At 40.5% G+C, this 13,453-nt stretch overlaps 1 protein-coding gene across 1 annotated transcript; it reads right to left on the bottom strand.

Annotated features, from left to right (window-relative positions):
* Window positions 1-1,144: 1,144 nt before the first annotated feature.
* On the bottom strand, window positions 1,145-12,935 carry LOC106498186 (astacin-like metalloendopeptidase). The gene is made up of 12 exons (XM_013959333.2): window positions 12,867-12,935; window positions 12,604-12,628; window positions 9,166-9,182; window positions 8,413-8,437; window positions 7,388-7,459; window positions 6,237-6,377; window positions 5,472-5,589; window positions 4,533-4,711; window positions 4,322-4,406; window positions 3,092-3,219; window positions 1,895-2,010; window positions 1,145-1,462 (listed from the first exon to the last, which is right to left on the bottom strand). The coding sequence occupies exons 1-12, from the start codon at window positions 12,933-12,935 to the stop codon at window positions 1,145-1,147; spliced, it is 1,293 nt and encodes a 430-aa protein (XP_013814787.2).
* Between the last annotated feature and the right edge of the window lie 518 nt (window positions 12,936-13,453).

Raw genomic sequence — 13,453 nt, 5'->3', positions numbered from 1 at the left:
GGGGGGCACACAGGATGTACAGAATTCATACATTTATATGGCTTGGGGAGTAAACTTTCTCTGTAAGTTGAAGACTTTGATTCAAAATAGATTTGAATTTCATACCAATCCAAGCCAGGAAAGGAGCAAAGTAGGAAAAGCATAATTTCAATATTCACAGAATAGGCTCTTCTCCATTAAGTCAGTTGTGGGTACTAGGTTTTCTTTGGGCCCTTACTGTAAGAAAAATAAGAGAATATTTAGCTTGCAGTGCTCTCTGAACAAACAGTGTCATCTCTGAAGTATGTAAACACTAAATCACACTTTAGCTGACAACTAGGATCATTTTGCAGTAGATGACAAATCAGTGGCATGGGGAGTTTTCTTATTTTTCTTTCCTTTATAGCTACTATTTACAGAAATAGGTATTACATTGACACAATGCAATATCGCTGTTATGGTTTGGATATACCATTAAGTTACTGCATTTCAATGGATCTGCACAAATTCCCCACGTGCGTGTTCTTAGCCCATGGCAAATAGAAGGTAATGTGACTTAGCTGAGCTTTCTTTCATACCAACTAAGCCAAGCTGAATAACTGCACACTTCCTTTAGACTTCAGATTTACACACAGACATTTTTGTAGTTCAGCTGATACATGCTATCTTGGCAGCCTGCAGTAACTTAACTGTGTGGTTGTAGCCTTAGTTATTAATGAATGGAATTGAGGAAAATGTGTTTTAGGTGGATAAATTCCAAGGATTCTGACAATGGACATACTGCCTCTCTTCTTGTCATGTGGCTAGGTGACCTGCTTCACTATAAATCTCTCTTGCCCTCTGAACTGTCTGATTTTAAAAATGCATCTTTTACAGAGGAATAGTATATTTAAATGTTACATTATGATTTATTCTCTTTCATAATACAAGAATGTCTAATTTACTGCGCTACTAACACTAGCAATAACATTAAATTGATCACACCCTTGATTGCACATGTTTTGGAATGGCATACATCTGAGAGGCAAGGCAAACTGTGGAATCTGGGAATCACCTGCTGACACTATTTGGGATGAGCATGGCCTCATCTTCTGGAAGGAATAAATGGTATCAATGCAAGACTGACCCGTTATATCAAAGGTCACCTCCTCAAACAATGTTTTTCCTAAATCACATGCAAAGAGGAAGGTAGAACACATGTTGATTTGATATAGATTGTTTTTCTTTCTCTGACGTTCTCCTTTTTCTCAGACCTACCGGAAGTAAAGGTGGCTTGGAAACCAGAAGCTGTATCAACACCATCCGTGACAAACTCTATGAGCATAAGATTGCTGGAAGCAACTATGTCATTGGGTATCTTTGATCCACAGGTTTTGTCCATTAGAACTGCAGAAGATTTGCTGGCTCCATCATAAACTTTAACGTAATCACCCTGACAGCCTCTGGTTGTCTGCAGGTCAAAGGCCTGAAAGTGCAGGGAAATCTGTAAGGGAAGAGGAAACAAGCCTTCAATATACACATAAATGACTTCTTTCATGGAGTGTCCTTTAAAACAGACAGAATCCAAGCTGTAACTAAGTCAGAATTGGAACTGCTTACCCAGCCTTGCCTCTCATCCCCTGAATTTGCAGGGTTCAGATATAATGGGCCTGTGACTGAATGCTCCCATGCTCAGACTGCTTTGTCTTGATTTTGCAAACCTGAAGCTCAATGTATGGAGATTTTTCAAAATTGCAACTGTGCAGTTGTCTTTGCCCATACCTGGCTTAAGGACATGAAGAAGAAATAGATGCTAGTCTAAAATTTCTCTCATGAAAAAGATCTGGTAACTGGTGTGCAGATACAGTGCAAATCACTTAACACAGAAAGACATCAGTTCAGCCATAGTCCAAGACCATTATTAACCTGTGATTACCTTTCTGGATCGGGTTCGGATGAGCCAGACACAGTTGGTGTTATCTGAGTAATTTCTTGGATGATTGGCAGATTTCAGTGACCCAGATGCTGTATCGAGAATAGTGCTGCAGCGACCTGAGAGAAAAACAATGTTTGCCTCAGCACCAAACTTAAAAGATACTTCTACTCATCTACAACTACTTCTACTCATCTACAACTACACTCTCTTCAGAACGTAATGGTCTTGATTTTCTGATCTTCCAGCATTCATTTCAGGGTACTTGTACATCTTGGTTAAAATGAAGAAGCATGTCCTAATTTTCACATAATTGTAAGCATCTGCATCAAAATGGAAAGTAAAGTAGCACATGGAAAAAGCATTAGCTTTTATTGATAATTCCACAGTACAGCAAGGGATTTCAGGATGAAGTACTCTTTCTACTCTACCTTTTCAATCTAAAAAGAGTGTGAGAAGTTTTACTTTGCTGCCACTGGTCAGTAGACATACAATTTTCCACTGGGATAGGGAAATCAAGTTATGCTAGAAGAGTCAAGCAAAAATATCTCTCTGCAATAGTTAAATTCTGAGTTTAGGAAGAGGACTTGGTCTCTCCTCTGTGCAAGGGAAAATAATTTACCATGTTTTTTCCCTTTGACTGAACAAATTTCTTTGTTTATATGGGAGAATTTCTTCTAGCAGAAGTTTAAGGAGTGGAAAATTTATACACATTTAGAATAATAGCTTAAACATTTGAAAACTATTAGGCTAGAACTGGACAAGGCATCTTGAAACTGTTCCAGTTCAGAGGAACCTATAGCTATTTTGGTTTGGCTCAGTCCTTAAATATAAACTGCAATGAGGGACCGAGATGTCTGACTCTTTGTGGGTTTTATAGTTGCCTCTTAAGCTTTAAGAAGCCCAACAACTCCAGTGAAGCGTACAACACAGTAACCAGTCAGGCCAGTGGAATTGCACCCACTTACACCAACAGTGAATATATTTGTTTTAATCTGGACGCAGAAAGCATTTTCTTACTAATCACAGTGTGCCTCCAGCTTCACCTTTGCGTTACCTCCCGAAGTGACCCTAATGGGTACCACGGATTTAGAAGAGTAGACTCACAATCTGTGAGAAACCTCTGCCTCTGCAGAGCTGCCTAAACACCTTCATGGAAGATCTGAATAGAAGATGAAGGGATGGCTTTGAAGCACTTACTGCAATTGTAGAGCTTGTTGATTTTGGCCACATCCAAGTTACTCAATCCCTGCCTCTGTCCAATATGTACTGATTCATCAGGAATTGGTACAATAGTTGCTTTCCCAGTGGTGTTAGTGAATGTGTGTCTGCAAAAACACGGAAAATTTGTAGTCCTTTAAGGAAAATGACTTTTTCCAAGTCTTAATGGCATAATCTACATGCTTTACAGAGAGCAGAGCAATTGCACGTAAGTTGTTTAAATTTTGTCTGACAGCTGGGTTGTTCTTCTGGCCAGTTCTTAATGCATATTCCAGCAGATGAGAATGCAAAGTCTCTTGTGCAAGAGGAATAGAAGCTTCAAAGCAAACTGTCTGCTTGCTGCCCCATGATACAAGAATGCCTCCAAACCATGCTGTTTGGAGTGCTAAGTTTATGATATGGTTCTTCAGTCGTTTGCTGTTCTTCTTGAGAATTTATTAAAGACAGAACCAAAACTCAACCTTAAAGAAAAGCCAAGCAACCCTCCAAGCCCTTCTCATGCTCGAAGGTGGTTGGGGAGTAATAGCCTTGTTGTCACAGCAGTTATGGAGATGTTTAAGGTGATGATTAAGCCCTGGAAAGGGCTGCAGAAATTACTGAAGGGGTGAGTCCATTTTGTAGAACACTTCTAATAGAAAAGCCTTTGATCACCTGTATATCAATTTATTTCTTTTTGTGCATGGATTCACCTGTCTGTGATCTTAGACTGACAAGAGTACATGCATAACACTAATTATCATGCTGTAGTTATTTTGTAGTGTAATTCTACTTTGGAAAACTAGTTCTAGCCCAGGGTCCCATTATATTAGGTGACAGAGAAACAGAAGAAAAAAAGCAGCTTGCCCTCACACAACTATCTATGGTTGAAAATCTTCTTGACTTGGGAGTTCCTTGGGAGGAGCTCTACTTTGAAGCTGCTTCCTTGGGATTTTGGTTGTTGGCATAACTTAACAGTGCTGTTTAATTAGGTTTGATCAAGATGTCCAGTAGACATGCTCCTTCCCCCATCCCAGCTCAGCTGGGAATGACTCCTTAATGGAAAGCTAAGAATAATAAAGTAATCTTGGGGAATGCCTTGTTTGAACTGACTCTCAGTGTTTTTCTCAGAGAGGGAAATGGGGAAGATGATAGTTAGAAGAGAGTTACTATGGAAGCTAATTCTAATGCAAGATTTCAATTCCACAGAGGCAGTGCCATGCTGTTACTTACGGGCCATAGTGCATTACTGAGGAATAGTCATATGGAAGACCCAGGTTATTGGAATTTTCAAATTTCCTGAAGTCTGCTCTGTCAGCTGTAATATATGATATCATATTTAAAGCATGTTTCTTACCACTTCCTCTCAGAGAAGAAGGAAGAGCTGGGAACAGTAGGACATACCTACTGTACTGTCTACATTGAGGAGTTAAAAGGTACTTACCCAGACTGATGTACTCCCACATGATCTTTACATATTTATCCCTGTCACTTCGAGAATGTTCATGCAAAAACCCCAGGGCATGGTCCAGTTCGTGTTGAATTATTCCTTTCCACATGCAGCCTCCTTTCATCACAGAGACAGTCTGGCCACCTCCTACTTTTCCATAGTTGGACCAGCAGCTGGGAAAGACACGGAACATCAACAAGAGAAGACACATGGATTTGTGTTGTCAGACAGGTATGGGGACAGTATGGAGAACCTTACTGTACATGTCTGTTGTGGGAATGGAAGAGATTCCTTACAGTCTGTTGTGATCAGAGCCAACAGAAAGACAAAACTGACCATGGTGCAGAAAGTCAGCAAACAATATGTGCATCACTAAAGCCTCCTAGAAGCCCTTCAATAGCATGGAGGTTCCTGCATGCTAGCTTTCTGTACACAGTGATGTTAACTCCTTAGAATTAACCATTTTTCTCAAATGACTGAATCCTGTATCAGAGATAGAGCTAACCTGAATGGCACTTTTAAGCTAAGGGATACTGAACAATTCTATCAAAGGCTCTAATTCTGACCTTGACAGCCAATGCTGTGTTTGATTCAGAGAACTGCTCTTTCCTAAGTTGAAATTGATGCCTCCTGTGCAAATTAAAACCACAACAGCCTGTTACATGTTGTGCTAAGTGTGAATTGCATCACACAGCAAACATGAGCTAAGGATATTCTTTCTGCCTTACTGCTGGTTTCCCATGATCTGTGAGTCACTTCAGTGTCTTTGGTGAGTCCCTGATGTAAATGCTGGATCTTTAGCAGGATACTTTGCACCCTGATAAAGCATGAAGTTACTTCTCTAAATCCAGTCCTCTCTAGGATCACACAAGATGAGAGTAGTGAAGGCATGAAAAGCAATATAGAAATAACATATTCACTTATTCAACTCACCCATCGGCAGATTTAATGCTGAGATAGTCGCGTTCTGTCCTGCGCTTCACAAAATTAATACAAGTCAATGTTTCAAATTCTGCCATAGCATCTTGAATCACTTTTATGTGGTTTTCCTCTGGAGAAGGAAGGGGGATAATTTGGGGGTCACACAAGAACAATGACTTGTGCCATTAAAATCTCATGTATGCTCAAAAACAGTGTAAAGGAGGAACAGAAACATTAGCCTAGTCTTTTTATGGCTCTTTGCTCAGTAGTGAATTTCATTTGCAATATAAATAGCCTGGCACAAGGCTCTCTTTATCCAAGACTTTGTCCAGGACAGATTCAGATGGGATTCTGTTTTCTGAACTACTTGTCTTAAATTATAGCAGTGGTTGTTGATGTATCTGCAGATTGTCCACTTGGTGACAGCTATGGGAAGCTCTTTTGCTTATGAAAAATAGTCCATTCAAACCACATGCAATAGGCATGAACCTCATAAAGGCAGATATTCTAGCAGATACCATTAGAGGGAATGATCGTTGTTGTCTCCAAGAAACCAGACCCAAAATATTATGGATGCAAACCTCAAGGAAATTTGATCTTTTTTTTTTCTATTCAGACCTTTGTAATTTACAATTCATCTGTGCTTGCACAATACAAATAAATCCTTAGAACAGATTTCATCAACTGTTTGTGCAGCTACTGGAAGTAGGTTTCCACCTGAAGGTTATTGGAAAAATCCTTTACAAAAAAAAAAGAATTATCAAAATATATACCTACCATAAGTAGGATCCAAAACATAGGGAACACGGACAATCCCGTCACTGGACTGGGGCCAATTGCAATGGCGATTTCGACAGTTGATGGCACTGCGGCTCCTTTGGGGAACTATGTCACCTTCCTGCAAGAGCTGAGAGCTGTCTATGTGAGAAAGAAAGGGCAGAAATATCTGAGCCATGGATTGCTGGAGGCTGCTAGGCACACTTGGAAAACTGTCACCCTCTACTTGTTCTGCTTTTATATTTTTCCCTAAGCATCTGCTGCTGGCCAGTCAGAAACAGTCTATTGGGTTAAATGGACATTGTCTGCTCCCCTACCTTCTTCGCTGCTGCGTCCTTAGCTCAGAGAAGAGGTAGGAAGCTCCACCTCTGTTGGGTAGTGTTTAGGCAAGACGGGGAAGAGCTGAAAGCAGTTGCAGTGTATTAGTTGAGCTGCTTCACTCGTCGTGCAACACTGAGTGAATGCCATTGAATATCTGCTCAGGAAGGGTGTTGAGCAAAAGTGGGAGATGCCAGTAAGGCAAATCAGGAGGCAAGAGTGCAGAGGGACAGAATTAAAAGGAGGTTGAGCACTGCCTATAGGAAACTGTAGGAATGTTCGGTGTCTGTTTCTACAGACAGGAGTAAAGCTTCTTCTGTGACTGCTGAAGGGAAGTGGTGACAAAGACAAGTTGACAGAAAGGGGCCAAAATATTTGGAAGAATCAAGGAGAGGTCTGAAATGGGAAGCGTGGTACTAACCATAGCTTATTTAGGAGTCCATATTACAAAGCCATATGACTGCTCCAGTGTTACTTGCATTCAAGAAAAAGGCAATTAACTAATAAAATATTCAAACATCACAGGGTCTCTTTTTGTATCCAAAGAAGGACAAAGACCCCTGAAATTAAAGCTGAAGAAGCTGCCTGCATAGTTCAGTTGCCTCCACATCCAGGATCATCTTCAGTATTAACACAATAGATCTGAGATGGCCTGGGGCTTCAGTAAACAACCTAGACGAAGTAGTTCCTGTGGCCTGTCTCTGAGTGGGTCTTATATGTAGATGAATAACAGATAGGAAGAATATTTTCATAGACTGTGGTAAGACATTGGTCATCCCCCCAAGAAGGCACAATAGATAGGGCCAGTATAAGCAGGGCTTTGGTGATGTTACCTTTGTTAACTTTCAGAATTCTGTTAAAAATAACTTCCTCCTCGTAGTCTGTCTCTGTAGGCGGATGAGATTCTGCACAGAGATGCAAGAGTGTCACTTTCTCATTCCAAAGAAAATAGAAATCCTGATTTTTTAACCCATATGAGCTTCCAGGGGCCCCCTTAAATCTGGTCTTGATTACGGTGGTGCATATGAAACTTGCAGAGCATATTTATGGGTTGGCATGGCATTAAGTCATGTATACGTTTGCTCAGGGACAGTCTTGTGAACCTCCCAACAGCTATGATCATTTTGGCATTCAGCTCCAAGAGCCTTTCTCTTCCTCACCCTCTCTCTTTTTTTATCATTGCATTTTAAGGACTGGACCTTTGGCTCTTATAGGTCTGGTTTGTCTGGCTCAAGCAGCCAGCTGGCAGTTCCTCTTGTCTACAGGGCTCCCCCTGTGCCCTCGGACAACATAGATTCCCTTCTCCATGCACACTTCACACTTGAACCCCCAACATAAGACACCTGGAGCAAAAACAGATGGAGAGTTGTCCTGGTGCTTACTGCTGGACACCCTGACCTCTTGAAAACCCTTGAAACCAATGAAATCAGAGCTGCAGTCCTATTCCATGAGCCAGACTGGTCCCCAGCTAATCCTAGCATCAGGGTCTCTGAGGCCTTACACTAAGTAGAACTCAGCTGAATCTGAGCATCATGCCATGAGTCCTGACATCAAAAAATGCATGTGCACTTGGCCTTTGCACTTACTGTAACCTTCAGAGGTGACTTAAATAAGGGCATTATCTAAGTGGAGCTGTTGTTAGCAAAAAAAGCAGCTGAGATTTTTAGCAAGGCCAAGCACTTGGCCAAGACCAAAAGAGACAACCGCTTTTCATGAAATGTTAGAGCAGTTGTATTTATTTAAAATTTCTTCCCTGAGATTAATTTATATTTAGCATGTGTTATTTTCTGGAGCAAGTGGGCAGATAAAAGTTGGTATATCTTATCAAATACTTAAATTTACTTGGAATAATACATACCATAGATATCCTCTTGTATAGTAACCTGTAAGGAGGATGCATTATTATAGTAATTTGTGTTATAATATAAATATCAAATAAGATAACATGCAAAGAGTGTATCATAGGATCATAAGTGTCCAGGCTACCATGGTAAGTATCTTTAATCATTGCAGTCCTGAGCTCTTGTTTACTGTACCATGTGGAAGTATTGTGGTGTGGTGGATACTTTTCTTTGAAAACTGTTGGCAAATAGGGATATTCTAAAGGCAGTCAGTATAGAAGACTCAGGAAATGCAATTTGAAGCATGCTCTAGGTTTCAATCTTCCAGCTGTATTTATGTCCCTGCTAGTATGAATGCAAGGTTGCTGAAATAGCTAATGAAATCCTCCCAGTATCACCTCACGATACAACTGTGAAGGTCTGTGGCATGTACCACCATATAGGGAACTGGGGGTTAGGGGGATACCCATTTGTGGGGGTCATGCCTGTAACAAAACAGATTGCCATGCTGCTCTTGCCTTTCATCAAGCAAAAGCAGTTTAAAATTTTCTGTGTGACTCCAAAGAAGGCAAAATCTTCCCAGGGCATTGACTGCACAACGTGGGGCAATAAATGAAATAAGAATGGAAACCACACACTCTGTTACACCTTTGGTCTTAGAAGACTTTCCTCCAGAGATGGAGATAAGGGTGGAGTAGATGGGCCCCGACCTCACTTTTCACAATGCTGGACCCCAAGTGAACAAAAGAGCTGACTTGAGCTGTCCTTACCTGAGTAGGTTCTGTTGCTGCAAAAAGCAAGGAAGAAAAAGACAAGCAAAAGGGGCAAATTAGATTCTGAAATGCAGCTTCACAGTGTTCAACAACTCAGGCCTTCTCAGCCATGGGGATGCCTTTGGTAGGTCCCCTTGCTTGGAGAGGGAGCAGGGCATACTAACTAGGTACAGAAATCGAATTCATACTTAGACAAACAGCTATCAGAATTTCTAGTAGTTTGTGTTCAGGGACAGAATCCTGGTTGTTTACTCTCTAAGAATCAGCAAAGCATTTTATCAGGTTCAGTGTGGAAAGCGTCAAAGGAAGCTAGGGACAAAAATATGCCTCGTTCCTAGATTTCACTGGCACACATGCAGGCTAACCAGCTCAACAATCCTCTCTGGTTTCACAGTGCCAAAGAGTAAAGTTAAAAATGGGATGAAGGCTGTAATTTAGCATGAGACAAAAAATCTCAAATTCACTCAGTACCTCTCAGTAGCTTTGAACAATTCTGAATCATAAGAATGTCTTGCTAGTGTGGCATCTTCTGGTTTCTGGCAAATGTCTGTTCTGTGTTACTAACATAGAAGTGAAAATCTAATCTTATATATACATTTCCAAGCAGAAATCTAATAACATAAAAATTCCATTTTTTAATGAACTGAATGTTTTGTGAAAGGTATCAGAACATTTGGAGGAAGAAGGCATTTGTTCACATGACACATCGGTGTAGACTTAAAGATTTTGTGAATATTTTCATGTTTTGGTTCCTAACTTCACTGTTATAGCATCATAAAAGTATAGGCTTGGAAAGGACCTCAGGCGGTCATCCAGTTTGTCTCCTTTCCCTAAGGCAGAAACAGTTTTATCTATGTTATTCCTGATCACAGTGTGTTTAACCTGTTCTTAAGTATGATGGAGATGCCGCAAGCCTTTCTGGCAGTCTGTTCCAGTTTGTCAATAAGTGCAATCTTCCGTGTTAAAATTTAAACCCTTTATTACTTTTTCTATCTAACACAGAGAACACTTATGCAAAATAGTTCTGATATTTCTAAGGCTATCCATGTTCCTCGTCTTTTTGTTCATGTGTTTTCAATAGATGTGGAGGCTGCCAAGCGTTGTCACAGCTTGTAGCACCTTTCCCTTTTTACAGCTTCCATTGACCCGAGTGGTTATTGCCTAAACATACTGATGGGACTTACTCATATTCAGAAATTATCAAGAACCTGCAATAAAATTGCTTTTACTGAGCCAAAGAGGCTTCAGATCTGCCTTTCCAGACTATTACTTCAGTTACATGGTAATGAAACTCCATTGTAATGACAGTTTATTATAGAAAAGTTAAGTCTATTCCCAGCAGCTGCATCAGAGAGGTCCATGTCATCTAAAAAATTCTGCAGGGAAGCACATTTTTGAAATGGCTTGTCTGAATTCAGAATCCATGCACACAAGAGGCACTAGATTATTGATTGGTCAAGTCAGTGAAAATTAGGCTCCAGATTTCTAGAAACACAGAGCCCCCGACACCTTTTTAAAGCTCGTGAGACATCACAGAAAGCATCAGCCATGTGCCTAATTATGTGAGCATCTGGCATTTTTCAAAACACAGATCAAGTTTTCCTTGCACTGTAAATACTGAAAGATGTCTTAAAAGGCATGAAAAATGGTAAAAAAAGGTAAATTAAAATTCATTATATGTGTTTGTCTCAGTAATCCTGCAAATTTGAGTTCCAGCAACCACAACTCTGAACTCAAGAAAGCATGTCTCTCTGCTGGCTCTAAATGTACTGAGCAGTAATTTCACAGCCTCCCTTTGCTTCCTTGTCATAAAAGACAGCACAAAAGAAGAACTGGTCAGTTTTCATTAGCCCCTTGCTTGTTCTGAAAATGTCAACCAAACCTTCTAATGCCTTTTCCTTTCACAATACCTTACCCCTGACCTGACAGTTTCTTGCTGTAGTTAAGGTCTACCTACAGATTTATTTCCATTGACCTTCTCTAGAGATCTCCAATGACACCTCCTTCTGTTTTGTGATTTGAAAAAATTGTTCTGTTACTGTTTCTGCCTGTACTATTAGTTTTCTATCTCAGCACATCGCAAAGCTTTCTCTGATACCAGACATCCCTTTCAGTTATGGCTGTATCAAGGTGGAACAAGGGAGCAAACGAGTAGCAAAGTCCTTTGGTAACATCCACAGTTTAGTGGAAGTCAAAATGTCATAATAAAATTTGATTTTTAAGTCTGTGCAAGCACATCTAAATCTGACAAACCATGGCCAAAAGGTATGAAGCACATCTACACTCAGTCCAATAACAGTCAGGAAACATGGCCTCCTTCAAAAAGCCTGAGAGTCAGTGCCTTCACATGCTCTAAAGCCAAGTCACTCACACATTGGCATCGTGGTCTATATTTACCATCCACTGATGAAATTCAATTCTGTATATCTTTCATCGCCTTCTGACAATTTTTCCATTTTTCTACCTATCGTGACAGAGTGAAGTCAAAGCTTCTTTTCAACATTCTACATCCCAGCGTTACAGAAGGATGCATCCTTAAATACACAGCTCTTAGTCTTCTTTGACTCAGATCTCTCATCTATCTCTACCATCACTTAAATTGGCCTGTCAAAAATTTTGTCTATCACAAAGCATATACCACTGATTACATGCAGCTGCTTTAACTGCTGCAGTCTGCTTTCAGTCCTCTTTCCTGCAGTCTCTTTCCCAGCCCCATGTATCAGTTATACAGCTCACAGCAGTACAATTGTGTGTGACCACATGTTGAATGCAATGCCACGCCACTCACCAGCTCTTCATTCATTTCAGGAGCTACCACACTGCACTCTTTACAGAACATGGGAATCCCTCCACAGTAGATAACATCACCTCTATTTCTCTGCTCCTTACTAAGTATGAGTAACAGAGAGTTTCTTTCTTAACATCTTTTATTCTGCTGCTGCTATTCGCAGTGTATTCCCTCAGACAGTCCCTTCCTTCCTTCTGGGCACCCCTGCTAGGATCAATCCCGGCAACCTAAAGTTTTTCTGTCCTCAGCTGAAAACTGAAGCAGTGCTTCAAACACCTCTTAATTTTTCCTTCCTTCAGATGATATATTTGTTCAGTACAGACTTTTGGAAATTGGGCACTTAATAAGAATAAAACTCTAGAAAATAAATGTCTCAGTAAGTAGCTGGTGTGTTAGAAATGCAAGCAGAAAGCCATAATTTCACTAAGCCCCCAATATGTGCAATTTCATGGCATATTTATTCCTGGCAATGAATTATCTATAGTTGCACTTTCAGCTGGTAAGAATTGTATTGTTGAAAACATCACTGGAGTTACAGTACTTGCCTCAGATAATCACCAGGCTCCAAGATTCCTGCTACATAATTAATTTGATACACAGTCAGCAATTGCTAGTTGTTTTTAAAATACAGTATTAATGCTACTTACTTGTTGTGCTATTCCCATAGTTCTCCTGCAAAATCAATAGGTATAAGGTATTATTTTCCATAGCTCTTAAATGCAGAAGCAATATCAGCAAAATCAGGCCAAAGGGAGGCACTAAATTATTAGACTGGTATTATGATATATGGCATTATATTGCAAATATTTGTCTTGTAGGAAATTCAAATTAAAATGGAACCCCACAGTTACACTCCAGGAAGGACAGATCAGCTAGAGGAAAGAGCATGGTTACATGAAACTTCTCTCACCTGAATAGGGAAGCCCAGGGTAGTGTGTAGCAGAACTGCAGTGAAGACTAGGAATGTCTTCAGATCCATTCTCTAGTTCTGACAGAGGATCAGTGCTTGTCGTTGTCTCTGCTAGTCCAGGAGCACTGTCGCTAAATATACCAGCAGAGCCTGCTCTACTAGGGCTGAAAAACTTGACCAGCCAATGGGAATCCAAGCAGGAAGCAAACTTTTTTTTGTAGCCTGAACAGTCACTTTAGCCTCTGGGCATCTCCCAGTGCTGTGCTGTGGTTGTCGCTGTGATCTATAGCATCTCTTGTCTTCATATTGTCATTCATGCTGCTTCATATACCTGGATTAGCCTCACATTTCTGCTGCCATGCACTTTCTCTATTTCTTGACAAATCTTTCCTCAAGCATTCAGTGTTCAGCTGATGCCACCTGGGATGCCCTTGTGACTGGATAGCTTTCCAGAGTACTGTATTGGTGGGATTTCAGATGGAGGTGTCTTTTTCCTTTATGTCACAGACAGCACAGAAGGCTATGACTGTATTATCTTATTTTGGAACATACAATAGATCAGTGCTTGGTGAGGTCTGTATTTCCCC

Source organism: Apteryx mantelli, chromosome 4 (assembly GCF_036417845.1).
Source record: "Apteryx mantelli isolate bAptMan1 chromosome 4, bAptMan1.hap1, whole genome shotgun sequence".
In the NCBI taxonomy this organism is placed as follows: Eukaryota; Metazoa; Chordata; class Aves; order Apterygiformes; family Apterygidae; genus Apteryx; species Apteryx mantelli.
This window is presented reverse-complemented; position numbering and strand designations above follow the sequence as displayed.

Bases quoted from the DNA above. Each gene is read 5' to 3' on its own strand.
- LOC106498186 (XM_013959333.2), bottom strand. From the start codon at position 12,935: ATGGATCTGAAGACATTCCTAGTCTTCACTGCAGTTCTGCTACACACT. The intron at 7,460-8,412 runs GTATGTATTATT...ATCTCTGTGCAG, and splicing joins TATACAAGAGGATATCTATG to AATCTCATCCGCCTACAGAG. The intron at 6,378-7,387 runs GTAACATCACCA...TTTCTCACATAG, and splicing joins AATTCTGAAAGTTAACAAAG to ACAGCTCTCAGCTCTTGCAG.